Source organism: Sarcophilus harrisii, chromosome 2 (assembly GCF_902635505.1).
Source record: "Sarcophilus harrisii chromosome 2, mSarHar1.11, whole genome shotgun sequence".
NCBI lineage: Eukaryota > Metazoa > Chordata > Mammalia > Dasyuromorphia > Dasyuridae > Sarcophilus > Sarcophilus harrisii.
Window position 1 is genome coordinate 126,227,490 of NC_045427.1, and position 18,892 is coordinate 126,246,381.

At 34.3% G+C, this 18,892-nt stretch overlaps 1 protein-coding gene across 3 annotated transcripts in view; it reads left to right on the forward strand.

Annotated features, from left to right (window-relative positions):
* The first annotated feature begins 772 nt into the window (after positions 1-772).
* The window catches only part of ADAM2 (ADAM metallopeptidase domain 2), a 102,904-nt gene continuing 84,784 nt past the window's right edge, over positions 773-18,892 (forward strand). For all 3 annotated transcript variants that reach the window (XM_031950738.1, XM_031950739.1, XM_031950737.1), the window contains exons 1-2: positions 773-887; positions 13,807-13,886. In XM_031950738.1, coding sequence (XP_031806598.1) covers positions 842-887; positions 13,807-13,886 — 126 coding nt within the window. In that variant the 5' untranslated portion in view covers positions 773-841. The remainder of the gene's footprint in view (positions 888-13,806; positions 13,887-18,892) is intronic.

Consider the following 18,892-nt stretch of genomic DNA (forward strand, 5'->3'; position numbering starts at 1 on the left):
GTGGAGCTGTGAACTGATCCAACCATTCTGGAGAGCAATCTGGAATTATGCCCAAAGAATTATCAAACTGTGCATACCCTTTGATCCAGCTGTGTTACTACTGGGCTTATACCCCAAGGAGATACTAAAGAAGGGAAAGGGACCTGTATGTGCCAGAATGTTTGTGGCAGCCCTGTTTGAAGTGGCTAGAAACTGGAAAATGAATGGATGCCCATCAATTGGAGAATGTCTGAATAAATTGTGGTATATGAATACTATGGAATATTACTGTTCTGTAAGAAATGACCAGCAGGATGAATATAGAGAGGTTTGGAGAGACTTACATGAACTGATGCTGAGTGAAAAGAGCAGAACCAGATCATTGTGCACGACAACAACAAGATTATACTATGATCAGTTCTGATAGACAGCTTGCTCCGTAGAACACTGCCTTCCTCACTTTTTGAGGCTGGAAAAACAATAAAGCAATACAATCTAGGTCTGATCCGTTAGGGTTATGCGATGCTCCTACTGAAAATGTAACTTGTTCATCCCAGCGGGAAGCGGCTTCCGCGCCCCAACGCCTCCACATTCCCTCACCTCTGGGCACCCTGTAGATCCAGACCCCACAACCGCAGCTCGAGGGCTCAACAATTTCCGAAGGGCCGAACTGCTCCCGCGCCAACACCTTCCAGGAAAGCGGCGCGTGTTTCAAAGTCCACCCGGCGCAGCCGCTCGCGCACCCCCCCCCCCCCCCCCCCCCCCCCCCGCCCCCACGATGCGTTCTCTCGAGACCACGGCCAGCTTTTTTTCATTAGCGTGTGCCGCGGTGGTTTACTCCGATCGGCCTGCAGGCTGCGCAATGCTCCCTCTCTTGTTGCTGCTTTCTGGCCTGCTTAAGGACCCCCGTAAGTTTAGCGACGCCGCCTTTGCCCAGCTCCCGCCCGGGGTGGGTCAGCATTTCTGAACGGGACTGGGATGCGGGAGCGCCCGTAGGTGGCAAGGCGAGTCGGGGCTGGGGCGGGGGAGAAGCTGGAAAAAAGAAGTTCGGGCTCAGTGAAACAAAGTATCCTTTTCTCCTCGGCCTCCTCCCCCTCTCCAACCACATAGGAGAAAGGGAAATGCAGCTGAGCTCATTAAAAAAGGAGGGCAATGTGGGAACGGCCCTGATACATTTAATGTATGCTTTAAACACCTCCACTAGACTGTATGTGGGGGAACCGCGATGTTACATAGAGTCTGCTTTTTCTGTACTTTGTCTAAGTGTTGTGGTGTATATGGTGCATCACGTTGTCTTAATGACGTAGAATAAAATACAAAAGAAACCACTTACACTGAAAGAAGGACCTCTGTTAGGAATTCAGATCTGTCCTATGTGGACGCATGATGTTGTCTAGATGTAGCTGAAAGGGGGATGAGAATAAAGACCTCTAGTCTTCTATTTTTCTCCAAGGGAGACTTTGCTTCTTGCCAGGAAGAGTTCAAGCTACATTCAAGGTCACTGTCCCTTACTAGGGAAAGAGTGCCCCAAGCTAGATATCCAGAACTTGCCTCCTTTCCCATTAAAGGCTAGTTCCGTAATGAAGCCACATAGACATATCCAGATAGCAAATAGAAATCACCGAAAATATACATATGAAACTGTACCAGACAATGACCAGAAAAAATGAGCTCTCCTTGGGGAGCTAGAGAGCTCAACCAAGAGAAATGATCCCCCATTTCAAACAAGGGGAAATTCTCCAAAGTCTCTCCTGTAGTACATTGGAAATAGATGCATAATGAAAAGGTTGGCTTTCTACACGTGGCCTTCTTCTCAGTCTTTCCCGTGGGTTTGAAGGGAAGTTGGACCTGAATATCATCTTTATTGAAGCTGGAAGCAAGAAGACCAGGATGTTTCTTCACCTGCTCTCCCCAGCTTTACCACTCAAGCAGGCATGGAGTAATTAGGCTTCACCAATGAATCTTTCAAATGGACTTTGAGGCTTGGGGTATTTGGAAATGTTTATGAAATTCATTCAGTTAATAAAAGTAAAAATTCAAAAAGGCAGTGTTTCAGTTAGATTTTGATGGAAGTGAGCAATTCTGTGTGGCAGAGATGGTGGATGGAATGGGAAATACATTCTATGTATGTGGACTAACCAGTGCAAAAGCTGAGTAGTTTATAATGAGGTTTGTAAAGTTTGAGTTTATGTAATCAGTTTATAATTTGTAATTAATATAATAAATAATTATATAATGAGTTTACAAAGACATTAGGAACAAAGTGAAGGGCTTTAAAAGATAAATAGGAGAGACTGTATTTTATTCTAAAGGAGAGCTTTAAAATTTTTTTGTGTGTGTGCCATGGATCACTTTGGAAGTTTGGTGAAGTCTTTAGTCTTCACAGAATATTTTTTAATGACAGAATAAAATGCAAAAGAAACCAGTTATATTGAAATAAGGATTTCTGTTAAGAATTCAGAATCTCTGTCCTAGAGGCAATAGGGAGCCACAGGAATGGATTGAATAGAGAGTTGATATGGTCACATGCACAATTAAGGAAAATCACTTCTCCAGACTAAGTATACATAGTTATTTTTGTTTCCTAGTCAAATTAAAAATTAATTATTGATATAATTTTTCTGTTGTCTACACCATTGTAAGTCTATTTAAGACGAGCACCATTTCCTTTAAAGAAAAAGAAAAAAAAAAAAGAATGTTTAACAGCTGCACTTAATGTGTACTTGAAAAGAATATCTGAATAATGAATAAAATAAGAAAAATTACAATGAATGCTATTTCAGAGATGAGTTTTCTATAATCAAGCTCTTTCTGTATCATGGTGATGATCTTTTATAATAAAGCTTTGATCCTAGAAATTCTTTTTAGGGACCTTTGAGATCAACAACTTCCTTTCCCTTATTTTGCAGATCATGAAACTGAGCTCCATAAGGGTTGTGATTTGTCCAGATCACACACATAGTAGCAGAGGATCACATAATCTAGAATTGTAGGAGCCCTCATAACTACTTAAAACCAGCTAACAAAAGACATATCACTAAATCTTACTGGGTTTTACATCTTCTCCAGTTGGCTATTTTGGCATAGAAATTTAGCATCACCACTTTCTCTTTTATTTAGGTTCTATGAACTTGAATGACAATTTATGGCAGTAAATGAATCAATAAACATTTATAAATCAACTAATATATTCCAGTTCTAGAAGGAACTTTCATTTTTACTAAAGAGATAGAAAATGTCCATAGAAAGTAATTACAAGGTACACAAAATACATAGCAATTAGGGATAGCATGGAGTACAAACAAGGTGGTAGTGGGGAAAGCTCAAGAAGGTGGTTTTATAATAAGGAATTCTTGATCTGAACCTTGAACAGAGCTTAGGGGGGTTATCAAGAAGTGGGGATGAAAAGGAAAAACATTCAGACATGTGTGATGGTCTGAGAAAAGGCATGAAATATGGAGATGGAATATTATATAAGCCAATTTGGCTGAATAATAGAGATAGGATAGGTAAGATAAAATAAATCAGCAAGATAGATCGAAGCCATAGTTGAAGGAGGAGTTTGTATTTTATCACAAGATGGTGGCAAGCCATTGAAGTTCTTCAAGCAGAGGAGTCAGTGCTTTAAAAATATAATTTTTTCCAGTGAGTGGAGGATGATTATAGAAAAATAGAACTGGATATAGGAAGACTAATTAAGAGTCTATTACAAAATACCAGGCAAAGCTTGATTGGGCAAGGGAGTTTGTATGACTAGAGAAAAGGGGTCAAATGCTGACTCCTATCTTGTAAATCTGGGTGATTAGAAAAATGATGATGAGTTTATTATTATGATAGCAATATATTTATATCCTCTCTTCTATAGGATATCCACTTTTCCAACTCAGAAATCATTGGGTTTCTAATCTCAAACAGTTCAAAGTATACCAAGGTTCCATACTCATAAAACTTTTAACCCACTGACACCTACCTATAGGTTAACTTTCTACAATTAACTCAAATCTAAAGCATTTATTGAAATGACAAGGCATTATTAGAAATAATTCCCAAAATAGAAAAATTTGAATCCGCAATGGCAATCCTATCCACAGAAGTGAAAAAGGACGAATCAGAGGGTAAAAGAGAAATTCAAAGAATCTGATTAATATCTGAAAGACATTCCAAAATTATACTTCCAGGAATATTATAACCAAATTCCAGAGCTCTGGGGTCAAAGAAAAAATACTTCAAGTAATAAGAAGGAAACCATTCAAATGCCATGGAGGAAGAGTCAGGAATACAAGATTTAGTAAATACCACATTAAAGGAGTGGAGAGATTTGGAATATTATGTTCAGGGAAGCAGGATAGTTGAAATAACAACTAAGAATAACCTACCCAGCATATCTGAGTACTTTTTAGCTGTGTGACCCTGGGCAAGTCACTTAACTCTAATTGCTTCAGCAAAAAAGAAAAAAAATAATAATGCACTAATGACCAGGTGGAATTTATAGCAGGAAGGCAGGGCTGATTCAATATCAGGAAAACTAGTGGCATAATTGATCATATCACCAACAAAATTAATAGGAATCATATGATTATCTCAATAGAAAAAGTATTCAATGAAATATAGCACCCATTTCTATTAACACCAGAAAGCATAGGAATAAATGAAGTTTTCCTTAAAATTATAAGCAAGCATTCCGTAATAGGGAAAAGTTAGAAGCATGCTCAGTAAGCTCAGGAGTGAGACAAGGATGCCCATTTACTATTACTCTATATTGTACTAGAAATGTTTACTTTAGCAATAGGAATAGAAAAAGAAATGGAAGAGATTAGAATATGCAAGGAGGAAACAAAACTATCACTCTTTGCAGATGATATGAGAGAATCAACTAAAAATTACTTGAGTTTCAGGATATAAAATAAACCCACAAAAATCATTGGTACTTCTGTATGTTAACAGCAAAATCCAGCACTGCGAGATATAAAGAGAAATCCCATTTAAAATGTAGACATTCAAAAATATTTGAGAATGTACCTGCCAAGAGAAACCCAGGAACTATATGAACAAAAACACTTTTCACACAACATCAGATCTAAAGAATTGAAAAAACATCAATTGCTCAATTCTCCCTAAATGATTCTACTCGTTCAGTGCCATATCAAATAAACCATCAAAAACATTTTATGGACCTAGAAATTCATCTGGAAAAACAAAAGGTCAAGAATATCAAGGGAGTTAATGAAAAAAAAAATGCAAAGGACAGTACTCTACCTTTACCAGATCTAAAACTACTATACAGTGACAGTCATCAAAACCATTAGATTCTGGAGAAGAAATAGAATGGTGGATTAGTGGAATAGGAAGTCAATGATTATAGGAATCTACTGATTGATAAGCCCAAAGACTCCCATTTCTAGAATAAGAAAACTCTATTTGACAAAAATTCCTGAAAAAATTGGAAAATAGTATGACAGAATTTAAGCATTGACTAACATCTAATATTAAAATAAGGTCAAAATGGTTTCATGATTTAGACATAAAGGGTGATATTAAAAGCAAATTAGAAGACTAAGGTGTTGTGTCATGGGAACCACCTGACAATGGCTGCTGGAGATCCAACCCAGACCTGTAGAATGGATCTCCTTGTGTAGAGGATGATACAAGGAGACTGAGAGACCTTTGAATTGTCTGACCTCTTTCCTCTTCCCTCTGCCTCCAATTTATTTCATTTCCAGTCTGCAACACCAGTCAGCAAAGGCTGCCCTGCAGCTCCTTCAGATGCTATGATCCACAGCTGTGGAGGCTCTAGGAGAATTGACCTGCCCCTTAACACTAAGGCATAGTTTACCTATCAGGTCTTTGGAGAAGGGAGGAATTTATGACCAAAGAACAACTAGAGAACATTATGAAATGCAAAATGGATAATTTTGGTTGGATTATTATTATTATTATTATTTTTTGCAAAAACAAAACCAAATGCATCCAACATTAGAAGGGAAGTAAAAAGCTAGGAAACAATTTTTACAGCCAATATTTTGATAAGATCTCATTTCTAAACTATATAGAGAACTGAGTCAAATTTATAAGAATACAACTCATTGCTCAATTGATAAATGGTCAAAGGATATGAACAATTTTCAGATGAAGAAATTAAAGCCATTAATAGTCGTATGAAATGCTTTTAGTCACTTTTGATTAGAAAAATACAAATTAAGATAATTCTTGAGTTTCTACCTCACAACTCTCAGATTGGCTGACAGGAAAAGATAATGATAAATGTTGGAGTGCCATATAAGTCAAAGTACCAAAGAATTATTTTGTAGAGCTAGAAAAATAGTAACAAAATTATTCTGGAAGAACAAAATATCAAGAATATTCAGGGAATTGATGGGAAAAAAATATCAAGAAAGGCAGCCTAGCATTTCTGGATTTTAAGCTATATTATAAAGTGATTGTCATCAAAACAGTCTGGTAGTGACTAAGAAAAAGAGTGGTGGATCAGTGAGATATATTAGCCACACTATATAAAAAAAAGTAAATAAACATATTAATGTAGTGTATGATAAATCCATATGTTCAAGCTTTTGGGGAAAGAACACAATATTTGAAAAAAAATGAAACAAAAGAAGTTCTGGGTATTGATGAAGAGATCAATACACTGAAAGAAAAACCTTATTGATTAATAAAACTTCTTTAGAGAATTCATCAGTCATTAGCTAGTTATTTTTTTAAATATGGAAAAAATCATTAGGATTAAAAATGAAAAGCAAACTGAACAACAAATGACGAATAGAGTATTAGAAATTCTTTTGCCCAATTGTATGCCAATACAATTTACAATGCAAATACAATAGCAAATTATCATTATTATTATTAATAGAATTTTATTTTTCCAAATACAAGATAGTTTTCAACATTCAGTTCTGCAAGATTTTGTAAAACTAATAAATGAAAATATATTTTTTAAGAATATGGAATGCCCCTAATAAAAAACAGAAATCATAAAAACAAATTGAACAAGCCACAAATGAACTTCTACAGGAACAAAAACTCCCAGGACCAGATTCATTTATAAGTGAATTCTGTCAAATATTCAAAGATTAATTAATTTCATATGACTAAAGTTGTTTAAAAATAAAGGAAAAGAAAGGGTCCTAATAAATTTCTTTATAATGCAAAGATGATAAAAATAGAAAAAAACAAATTATCACTATCAAAAATGAAAGAATTCATAAGAAAGAAAACATAGAAACTATTTCCTAATTCTATGCTAATGATATTGACAGTTTCAGTGAAAGACATGAATAATTATATATAAAACAACAGATTTTAATAGCAAAGAATTAAAAATTTTAATTTAATTTGAGAAAAAGAAATTGAAAAATTCATGTCACTTCTCTGTCCATCCAAATACTAATGACCAGATGAATTTGCAAATGAATTCTATTAAGTGGACAAAGAAAATTTCCAATAGTATAATTTTTATGTAAAAAATAGGAAAAGGTTCTTAAAATTATTTCTATGATACAAATATGGTCTTGATAAACCAGAAGGAATTGAAACAAATAAACTGTGAACCAATATTTCTAATTCACATTGATGCAAAAGTTTTAGATTAAATATTATCCAAGAGATTATAGAAACATAAAGATTTTGCACTATGAATAATACAACTATGGAGTTGTATTAGAGATGTTAGTTGGTTCAGTCTTTATAAAATCATCAAAATTGGAGAGTACATTGATATAAAAACAAAAATAATGTTATGTCAATAGAGACAGGAAAAACTTTTGACAAGATAAAACACAATGTTGTTTAAAATGCTAGAAAACAGGAACAAATATTTTGTATCAAGAGTCAGCTATGTATTTAATGAGGATAAACTAGAAATCTTTCCAGTAAGATCAGGTTTAACCCAGGAATTTCCATTATCACCATTTTTAAGCACAGTATTAAAAATGTTCACTATAACAGTGATGAAAAAAATGAAAGAAATAGACAAAGAGGAAATTAAAAACTATATATTTATTGATGATATATGGTTTACTAGAGGATGCTAGAGAGTCCACTAAACATTTGAAGCAGTAAACTGGTAAAACACTAGCAAAATATAAATTAAATCCACATAAATTATTAGTATTTCTGTGTATTACAAATTAAACAAGAAGAGACAGAAGAATTCTATTTAAAATGATTGTACAAAGTATAAAGTAATTGGGAATCTACTTATCAAGACAAACATAGGATCTATATAAATACAATTAAAGAATTTTATTTAAATAAAGATAAACCTAAGTTATTAAATATTAATTGCTTATAGCTTGACAGAGCCAATATTAATGAAATGACAATAATTCTGTATCAATCAAGTTAGACATATAGGTCACACAGTGGATAGAGCACCAGGTCTGAAGTCAGAAAGATCATCTTCCTGAGTTCAAATCTGGCCTCAGACACTTAACTATCTATGTGACCCTGGGCAAGTCACTTAACCCTGTTTGCCTCAGTTTTTTATCTTTAAAATGAGCTAAAAAAAGAAATGCAAATCACTCCAATCTCTTTGTTAAAAAAACCTCAAATGGGATAATGAAGGAAAATAACTGAATATAACTGAACAGCAACAACCAATCAAACTATGAAATAATTACTTTATAAGAGTTAGGGGAAAAAAAGTGAGACTCATCTGGAGGAATAGAAACTGAAAAATCTCAAGAAAAATAATTTTAATAATGGAGCCTAATAGCACTATATTGCAAAAGTGGCAATTATCAAAACAATTTGGTACAGCTTTTTGAGAGTTGATCAGTGGAACAGATTTTATACTGAACATGCAGAAGCATGGTTGCTAGAGGTTGCCTGTTTGCTAAGGGTTACACTGAAGCATGTGAAGATTTTCAGAGCTGAACAGTATCCATTCCTCTGGCTTTCCTGAGTAACATGGCATGCAGTGCCTCAGCATAGCTAGGAGAAAGGGCAGCTCTGAGAACCACCGTGTGCTTCAGCATGGCAAGTCACCCTACCACCATATGCTTTAGTGTACAGCCCCTGGGAAATGTAGACACATTCTACTCGTCTCAGCACATGCCAGACACCAGCACTAGGCCCATGATTTAACACCAATTAAGCTGCCAAACTCCTATAGCTTCCTACAACACCAGCCACCATCCTGTTTCCATTTCAGTGTAGCACCATCTCAGGGCAATATCAGCACCACGTAAACAACCAGAGTTGTAGCTTCTGGCACAATAAACCTGAGACAGTGCCCCTTCCACCCTGGAACAGAAATCAAATTTAAAAGAAAGGAAAAAAGTTCAAAAAGGTTTGCAAAAAAAACCAAAAAAGAATCTGACAATAGAAAGTTAATGTGGTGACAGGAAAGATCAAGCCACAAACTCGGCCCTGTCAAAACACCTTTCAGCAAAACCCCATAATAAAATGGAAAGTGATCTCCAGCATAGAAAATTCATGGAAGAATTCAGAGAAGAGCTTAAAAATCAAGAGAGGCAGAAGAAAGATTGGAAAAAGAAATGAGTGATGCAAGAGAATTATGGGGAAAAAGTAAACAATTTGGAAAAAGAAAGCAACTGTAAAAAATTTATAAAAAAAAAACTTTAAAAAGTAAATTGGCTAAATGGAAAAGGAAATACAAAAACTAATTGAGTAAAACAACTCCTTAAAAGTTAGAATTAGATAAGTGTCAAGTTGATGACTTTGATTAAGAATCAAATAAATCAAAATAGAAGAAATTGTAAAATACTTCATTGGAAAAACAATGTCCTGAAAAATAGGCCTAAAAGAGGCAGTGTCAAAAACACCAGACAGTAATCAAAAGGAAGACTTGGAAAGCATTTTTCAAAAAAGTTATTATGGAAAATGTCCTGATATCCTGAAACCAGAAGTACTGAAAGAATTCATCAATCACCTCAGGAAATAGATCCCCAAATAAACCCCCCCAAGGAACATTATAGCCAAATTATAGAACTATTAGGTCAAGGAAAAAGAGAAAATAAATAAAAACTATATGCAGCAAGTGGTTTAGCATCCAATTCTTTTTTTGCCCCTCAATATTTTATTTTTTCCAAAGCATGTAAAGATAGTTTTCAATATTTGTTTTTGTAAGACTTTGTATTCCAAATTTTTCTCCCTCTCTCCCTTGTTTCTTCCCTCCCCAAGACAGCAAGCTATCTGATGTAGATTAAATATATGCAATCCTCTTAAACATATTTCCATATTTGTCATGCTGTAGCATCCAAATTCTTAAAAAATTTTTAATAATGGCTTTTTATTTTCAAAATACATGCAAAGATAGTTTTCAACATTCACCTCTGCAAAAACTTAGGTTCCAAATTTTTCTCCCTCCCTTCCCCTCACTCCTTTTCTAGATATCAAGTAATCCAATATAGGTGAAGCATAGCACTAAAATTCTTTTTTTTAAGCTTTTTATTTTCAGAACATATACACGGATAATTTTTCAACATTGACTCTTGCATAGCCTTGTGTTTCAGATTTCCCCCTCCTTCCCTCCATCCCCTTCCCTAGATGGCAAGCAATCCAATATATGTTATAAATGTTAAAATCTATGTTAAATCTAACATAGCACTTAAATTCTTAAAGAAAAAAATATGTTAATAACTAAGCAAAAGATAGAGCATTGTGAAATGTAAAATAGATAATTTGGGCTATATTAAAAGCTTTTGCACAAACAAAATTTATTTAACCAAGATTAGAAGGAAAGTAGAAATTTGTGAAATAATCTTTAAAGCAAGTATCTTTTAATGACCTCAATTCTCAAATATAGAGAGAACTGAGTCAAATTTATAAGAATACAAGCCATTTCTTAATTGACAAATGGTCAAAGGATATAAGTAGGAGATTTTTGATTGAAGAAGCCAAAAAAGACATATTTCTAGGCATCTGAAGAAATGTTCTAAATCACGTCTGATTAGATAATTCCAAATTCAAGCAACTCAACATACCTCTTCACATTTATTGGCTAATATGACAGAAAAGGAAAATGATAAATCTTGGAGAGGTTGTGAGAAAATTGGGACACTAATACATTATTGGTAGAATTGTGAATGGATCCAACCACTCTGGAGAGCAAAGAGCAGCCAAACTATGAATCTTTGACCCAGCAATATCACTACTAGATCTATATCTGAAAAGGTCATAAAAAAGGGAAAGGACCTACATATGGAAAACTATTTATAGCAGCCCTTTTTGTGGTGGCGAAATAGTGGAAATAGGGTGAATATACATCAATTAGACAATGGTTGAACAAGTTGTGGTATGTAAATATAATTTGTAATAAGAAGTGATGAACAGGCAGATTTCAGAAAAAACCTGGAAAGACTTTGATGCAAAGTAAAATGAGCAGAAGTAGGAAAACTTTGTACCATAGAATCAGCAACATGATATGATGTTCAACTATGAAAAATTCTGCTCTTCTTGGCAACATAGTGATTCAAGACAATTACAAAAATGTTATCCACATCCAGATGAAGAGCTGAATTCTGAATGCATATTGAAGAATACTTTTTCACTTTATTCTTTTCCATGTTTTATTTTCTTTTTAATCTGTTTTTTTTCACTACTGTGACTAATGAAATGTCTTACAATGATAGCACATGTATAACATATCAAAGTGCTTACCATTTTAGAAGAGGGGAAGGGAGGCTGGGAGGGTGAAAAATCTAGAACTCAAAATTTTGTAAAAATGAATGCTAAAGATTGTCTTGACTTGTAATTGGAAAAAAAATGAGAGTAGAGAATAGTTTCAAGTTGAAAAACTTGTTAAACATGATACCAAAACTGGAAAGAGAAGAGTATAGCCAGAGTAGATGATCTGAGAAAGTACTAAATTGTACAGGGATTGGAATTCCCAATGAAGGACAGAATAAGTTCTGGAGTTTTGTATTATAGAGAAAGAAGGAAGGATAGGAAGGAATATTGATTAATGAAGAAATCTCAGCTCTAGAAGCTCTGACTAAAAGTAGGAGTGGGGTAGAGGAACAGTGCACAGGCCTTTCCTCTCCAGTCATCATGGGGCTCCACCTTGGAGCAGTGATGCCATTGGCAGCCCCCCTACACACAGGACAGCAGGGGCAGCCTGGCCAGGTTTGCAGCTGTGACAGTGCTCAGCCCTGGTATAATGGGGCAACATGGAATCTGCAGCAGTGGAGCAGAGTCTGGACCCACAGAAGGTAGAAAGGGTTGATCATGACGCAGGGGGAATAAGCCTTGGCAGCAGTAGCATCTTGAAATGTTCATGCCCCAGAATGGGGTGAGAGGTGGGCCAGCGTGCCTGATCTCAGGCCAGTGATAAGGCTTGTTGTTGGCATAGGAATAGGAATTATCCCTAGGTAGTGCTGGCTCTTGGGGGGCAGGTGATCCAGTTCTCACAATATCTGGCAGATGGAGCATTGGTAGTGTGTCAGTAGTTAATCCCATGGCAAAGCTTAGTCCAGCAAAAGACCTACAGTCAAGTTAAGTGCTAGGAGGTCCTTTAGAACACAGTTTCTGTTTTTTTTTTTGTTTGTTTGTTTTTTGAATTATATACTTTTTGGATGGTTTGATGAAGCTTTAGATCTACTTTTAGAATAATGTATTAAGATAACTAAAAGAAATGCTAACTTTTAGTTATATATTAGTGAAAATAAAGATGTATTTTTTCTCAGTCAGAATGCATTCATTCAAAAAAGGGAGCCATGGGACGAAGGGCTAGAGCTCTTCTTCCTAAACCCCTCTAAAAAGAAAAAAAAGCAGGCAATATTTCTTTGGAATTTCACAATGTGAAAAGTCCAGCTAGTTGTTGCTTTTGGAAATAGTTTAATACATTTTATAAACTGAGCAGACTATTCTTTTAAGGTTTCTGATGGTTGTAGAAATCGACAAAATAATTTGAGAAAAGCCAAAGCTCTACAACCTCATTGTAGAAATGTATATGTCATTTTCTCTTGTAAAATTGTGCATATTTTGTATCTAGCCATAGAGAAAATATTTAAGACAATAGAGTGCATTCCTTATTGGAAATAAATTGTTTGAAATAAAAAGTACAGAAGGGAAAAAAAGTTTTTATTTTACAAGCATATATTTAAGAAGAAAAGCAGATCTTAGAAAGGCAAAAAAAAAAAAAAGGCTGCGAGAATAAGAATTTTAGAGTTGAAAAGAAACAAGAGATCATCTAGTCTAAACAACTCATTTTAGAAATAAAGTAATTGAGGTACAGATTGGTAAAATAACTTGCTGTAATTGAGTCTTTCCATCAACCCAAGAGGGTCTGAGTTCAAGTTTTGCCTTTTTCACATATGGGATGATGTTGGGCAAGTCTTTTGATCTCTACAATTAAGCTGGAACATAATTATAACTGGGCTTGAAGGGAGGGAGTTATTTTATACACAGTTCCCTGTACCAATGAAATGGAAAAAATAGGTCTAGATCATCCTTTCTCTTCTCCCCCCCAAAACAAAGCTAAACTAATTTAAGTTAAACAATTCTGAAATTGGCTTTTAGAAAAAAAATTAAAGAAAAATGCAGAATTATTGTTTGTTGAACAAATTGTCATACAAGTAGGGTTAGAATCCAAATCTATGGTTTCATTGGTATAGGAAACTTCTTCATGAGTTAACTCTTATCTCCATAGTTGATCAGTACCTTCTCTGCAACTTTTAGTCTTAAGAGAGTTGTCTAAAGTGCCAACTCTAAGTGACTTGCCCAAGGTCACACAGCCCGTATGAGGCAAAGGTGGAATTTGAACCAAATCTTTCATAATTTGAAGCTATTTATCTTTTTTTCATTGTATTGTACCAAAAAAAGTAACACTTTTTTTTAAACCTCTTTTAGGTTCTCATCAAACATTTCTATCAGTCACAGTTCCACTAAGGATCTCATCACCTTCAAGTGAATTTTTGGAACCGAAATATGTAATTAAGCAATGAAATTATTATAATTTATAGAATACATATTTTATGATGAGTTGCTTATATTTTTGTTTTGCATCAGAGAAACTTGGTAATTATGGAGCAAGTAAAGTTAGGTCAAATTATTTATTGAAACTATTAACAAACCTTAAAACATTATAAAATATATTCTTTTAGGATAATTTAGTATTTGAAACATTGGTATGCAATTTGTCCAGAATCTAAAGAATGAGAAAGTTTAATAAATAATCAGAATGTTTTTCCCTTATGAGTAAAAGAATAATAGGAATACTATATTGTGACTGGTTAGTCCACTTAACAGATAGTTGCAAGAAAACTGAAATTCAAATGAAATAATATTTTTGTTATTACTATGTATTTGAGGTTTGCCATTCATTTATTCAAGATTCTAATTATTTTCTCTTGGATACTTTACATGTAATTAATAGCAATCTGTTATTAGGATAATAGTAGATGGTTCAAATGAAGCTTGACTTTTTTTACTCATTATTAAAAAAAAAACTTCTTCTTTAATAAATTTTTAAACTTAGTAACCCCAAACCATATTGTTGAAAATTATATTAAAAAGATGAAATGAAAAGCAATTATATAAAAAATAAAAAATATATAGACCTCTGAATAGGATTTGACAGGAAAGCCTTATTGAGTTATTTTAAAAATCAGTTAAAATCAATTAATCAGAGAGAATTCTGAGATGGCAGAATAAGTCAAAAATCTTTGAGCTCTCCAAATTTCCTTCACAAAAACAGATAGAACATCACCTCAAAGATAACTCAGAGCAGCAGAAATAAACAGGAGTTGGGGCAAGCAGCGTCCTCTTAAAACAGCTTGAAAAGACCCTAGGAGAGACTTATTCTGGGACAAAGGTTTGACCCAAATGGATTGTAAAACACCTTCAGACTGACTGCCCTAGGATCAACTGGGCTTGGGAGTCAGTCTTAGCCTCAGGAACTTTCATTTCATAAGAAGTGTGGGAGTTTGACAGTTGAGAAGGAGAAGATAGGACTTTCCACTGAGGAAGGATGCCAAGTACAGCTGACTCATTCTAGAAGAAGGAGTTAGTGTAGACATGGTGAGTGTATTGCAGAGGGGAGGGACCCTTGCTGGTTCTGGGCACCTGTAGCAGATCAAAATCTCTGATTTCAGTTCTAGGGCAGAAAGGAGAATTTGTAGTCACCAGAAGGGCCATAAGGAGCAAGAGCATTTGGTTTGCATGACAGCATAGCTGGAATGGAAAGGAGTACCCAAAGTGGGGTTTCAGGACAGAGTCCAGAAAATAATAGTAACAAAGACCCAAAGCTTGGGCCATCATTCCTCATACTTCAGGACTAGAACTTGCTTATATTAAAAACTGTTAAAAACAAAACAAAATAACAATAAAAATTGGTAAACAAAGGAGAAAGAACCTAAGCATAGATAGCTACTATGAGGATAGAGAAGTTCTGTGTTCATGTTTAGAGAAGAGTGCAGCTAAAAATTCACTCCTTTTTAATGAGAAGTGTCAAATGGTCCCAAGCTCAGAAAGAGTTTTTGGAGGAATTTAAAGGTTTTAAAGATCAGACAGAAGAGATTAAGGAAAAATTGGAAAAAAAAAAAGAACAATTCAAGAAACTCATGAAAGAAAATCAACTAACTAGAAATAGAGAATTAAAATTTTGACATAATTCCTTGAAAACTGACATAAAACACCAAGAACAGATAAAACAAAATTAAAAGAACAAACAAGTAAAATGTATCATCAGAAAAACAACTGATCTGGAGAATAGATTTAGACAATATACGAATAATCGAACTACCTGAAAGATATGATCAAAAAAAGCAATCTTGATATAATCTATATTACAAAAAAAATTATCAAGGAAAATTGCCCTGAAGTCAAGAAGGCAAAGCAGAAATGGAAAAAAAAACAAAAACAAAAACAAACAAAATCCACTTATTACCACCTGGAAGAGATCCTAGAAAAACTTATAGGAATATCATAGGTAAGTTTCAGAGCTCCTAGATTAAGGAGAAGATATTCCAAGCAAAAAGAAAAAAAAATTAAATATCATGGAGCTATCTTAAGATTACACAAGACCTTAAAAACCCCCAATCAAATACTAAATTGGAAATTCTAAAATTAAAAGGAGAAATTAAAAATATTGAAAGTAAAAAAACTATTGAACTAATTAATAAAACTAAGAGTTGGTTCTATGAAAAAAGCCAATAAAATAGATAAGCCTTTGGTAAATCTGATTAGAAAAGGGAGAGGAAAATGAAATTAGTAGTCTTAAAAATGAAAAGGGAGAACTTTCCACCAATGAAGAGGAAATTAGAGAAATAATAAGGAGTTTTTGCTCAACTTTATGCCAATAAATTTGATAACCTAAGTGAAATGGATGACTACCTCCAAAAATATAGACTTCCCAGACTAACAGAGGAGGAAGTAAATTGCTTGAATAGTCCCATTTCAGAAAAAGAAATAGAACAGGCAATTAAACAACTCCCTAAGAAAAAATCCCCAGGACCAGATGGATTTACATGTGAATTTTACCAAACATTTAAAGAACAATTGGCCCCAATGCTATATAAATTATTTGATAAAATAGGGAATGAAGGAGTCCTACCAAATTCTTTCTATGACACAGACATGGTACTGATACCTAAACCAGGTAGGCTGAAAACAGAGAAAGAAAATTATAGACCAATCTCCCTAATGAATATTGATGCTAAAATCTTAAATAAGATATTAGCAAAAAGACTACAGAAAATCATCTCCAAGATAATACACTATGATCAAGTAGGATTTATACCAGGAATGCAGGGCTGGTTCAATATTAGGAAAACTATCAATATAATTGGCCATGTTAATAACCAAATTAACAAAAACCATATGATCATCTCAATAGATGCAGAAAAAGCATTTGATAAAATCCAACATCCATTCCTATTAAAACACTTGAGAGTATAGGAATAAATAGACTTTTCCTTAAAATAATCAGCAGCATCTATTTAAAACCATCAGTAAGCATCATATGTAATGGAGACAAACTGCAACCATTCCCAATAAGATCTGGAGTGAAACAAGGTTGCCCACTATCACCATTACTATTTAATATTGTATTAGAAACGCTAGCTATAGCAATAAGAGCTGAGAAAGAGATTAAAGGAATAAGAATAGGCAATGAGGAAACCAAATTATCACTCTTTGCCGATGACATGATGGTATACTTAGAGAACCCCAGAGATTCTGCTAAAAAGTTATTAGAAATAATTCACAACTTTAGCAAAGTTGCTGGTTATAAAATAAACCCACATAAGTCATCAGCATTCTTATATATCACTAACAAAATCCAACAGTCAGAGTTACAAAGAGAAATTCCATTTAAAGTAACTACTGATAATATAAAATATTTAGGAATCTCTCTGCCAAGGGAAAATCCGAAACTTTATGAGCAAAATTACAGACTACTTTTCACACAAATTAAGTCTGATCTAACCAATTGGAAAAATATTAAATGCTCTTGGATAGGGCGAGCAAATATAATAAAGATGACAATATTACCTAAACTAATCTATTTATTTAGCGCTATACCAATCAGAGTCCCAAAAAACTATTTTAATAACCTAGAAAAAATAACAACAAAATTCATATGGAAAAACAAAAGGTCAAGAATTTCAAGGGAATTAATGAAAAAAAAAAATCAAATGAAGGTGGCTTAGCTGTACCAGATCTAAAATTATATTATAGAGCAGCAGTTACCAAAACTATTTGGTATTGCTAGGAATAGATTAGTTGATCAGTGGAATAGATTAGGTTCAAGGATAAAACAGTCAACAAATACAGCAACCTAGTCTTTGACAAACCCAAAGACCCCAGCTTTGGGATAAGAACTTACTGTTTGATAAAATTGCTGGGAAAATTGGAAACTAATATGGCAGAAACTAGGCATTGATCCATACTAAGCGCTACACCAAGATAAGGTCAAAATGGGTTCATGACCTAGGCATAAAGAATGAAATTATTAATAATTTAGAGGAACACAGGATAGTTTACCTCTCAGACCTGTGGAAGGGGAAGGTCTTTATGACCAAAGCAGAACTAGAGATCATTACTGATCACAAAATACAAAATTTCGATTATACCAAACTGAAAAGTTTTGTACAAACAAAACTAATGCAGACAAGATTAGAAGGAAGCAATAAATTGGGAAAATATTTTACAGTCAAAGGTTCTGATAAAGGCCTCATTTCCAAAATATATAGAGAATTAACTCTAATTTATAAAAATCAAGCCATTCTCAATTGAAAAATGGTCAAAGGATATGAACAGACAATTTTCAGATGAAGAAATTGAAACTATTTCTAGTCATATGAAAAGATGCTCCAAGTCATTATTAATCAGAGAAATGCAAATTAAGACAACTCTAAGATACCACTACACACCTGTCAGATTGGCTAAGATGACAGGAAAAAATAATGATGATTGTTGGAGGGGATGCGGGAAAACTGGGACATTGATGCATTGTTGGTGGAGTTGTAAATGAATCCAACCATTTTGGAGAGTAGTTTGGAACTATGCTCAAAAAGTTATCAAACTGTGCATACCCTTTGATCCTGCAGTGTTACTACTGGGATTATATCCCAAAGAGATTATAAAGAAGGGAAAGGGACCTGTATGTGCACGAATGTTTGTGGCAGCCCTTTTTGTAGTGGCTAAAAACTGGAAACTGAATGAATGTCCATCAGTTGGAGAATGGCTGAATAAATTGTGGTATATGAATATTATGGAATATTACTGTTCTGTAAGAAATGACCAACAGGATGATTTCAGAAAGGCCTGAGAGACTTACGAACTGATGCTGAGTGAAATGAGCAGGACCAGGGAGATCATTATATACTTCAACAACAATACTATATGATGACCAGTTCTGATGGACCAGGCCATCCTCAGCAACGAGATCAACCAAATCATTTCTAATGGAGCAGTAATGAACTGAACTAGCTAT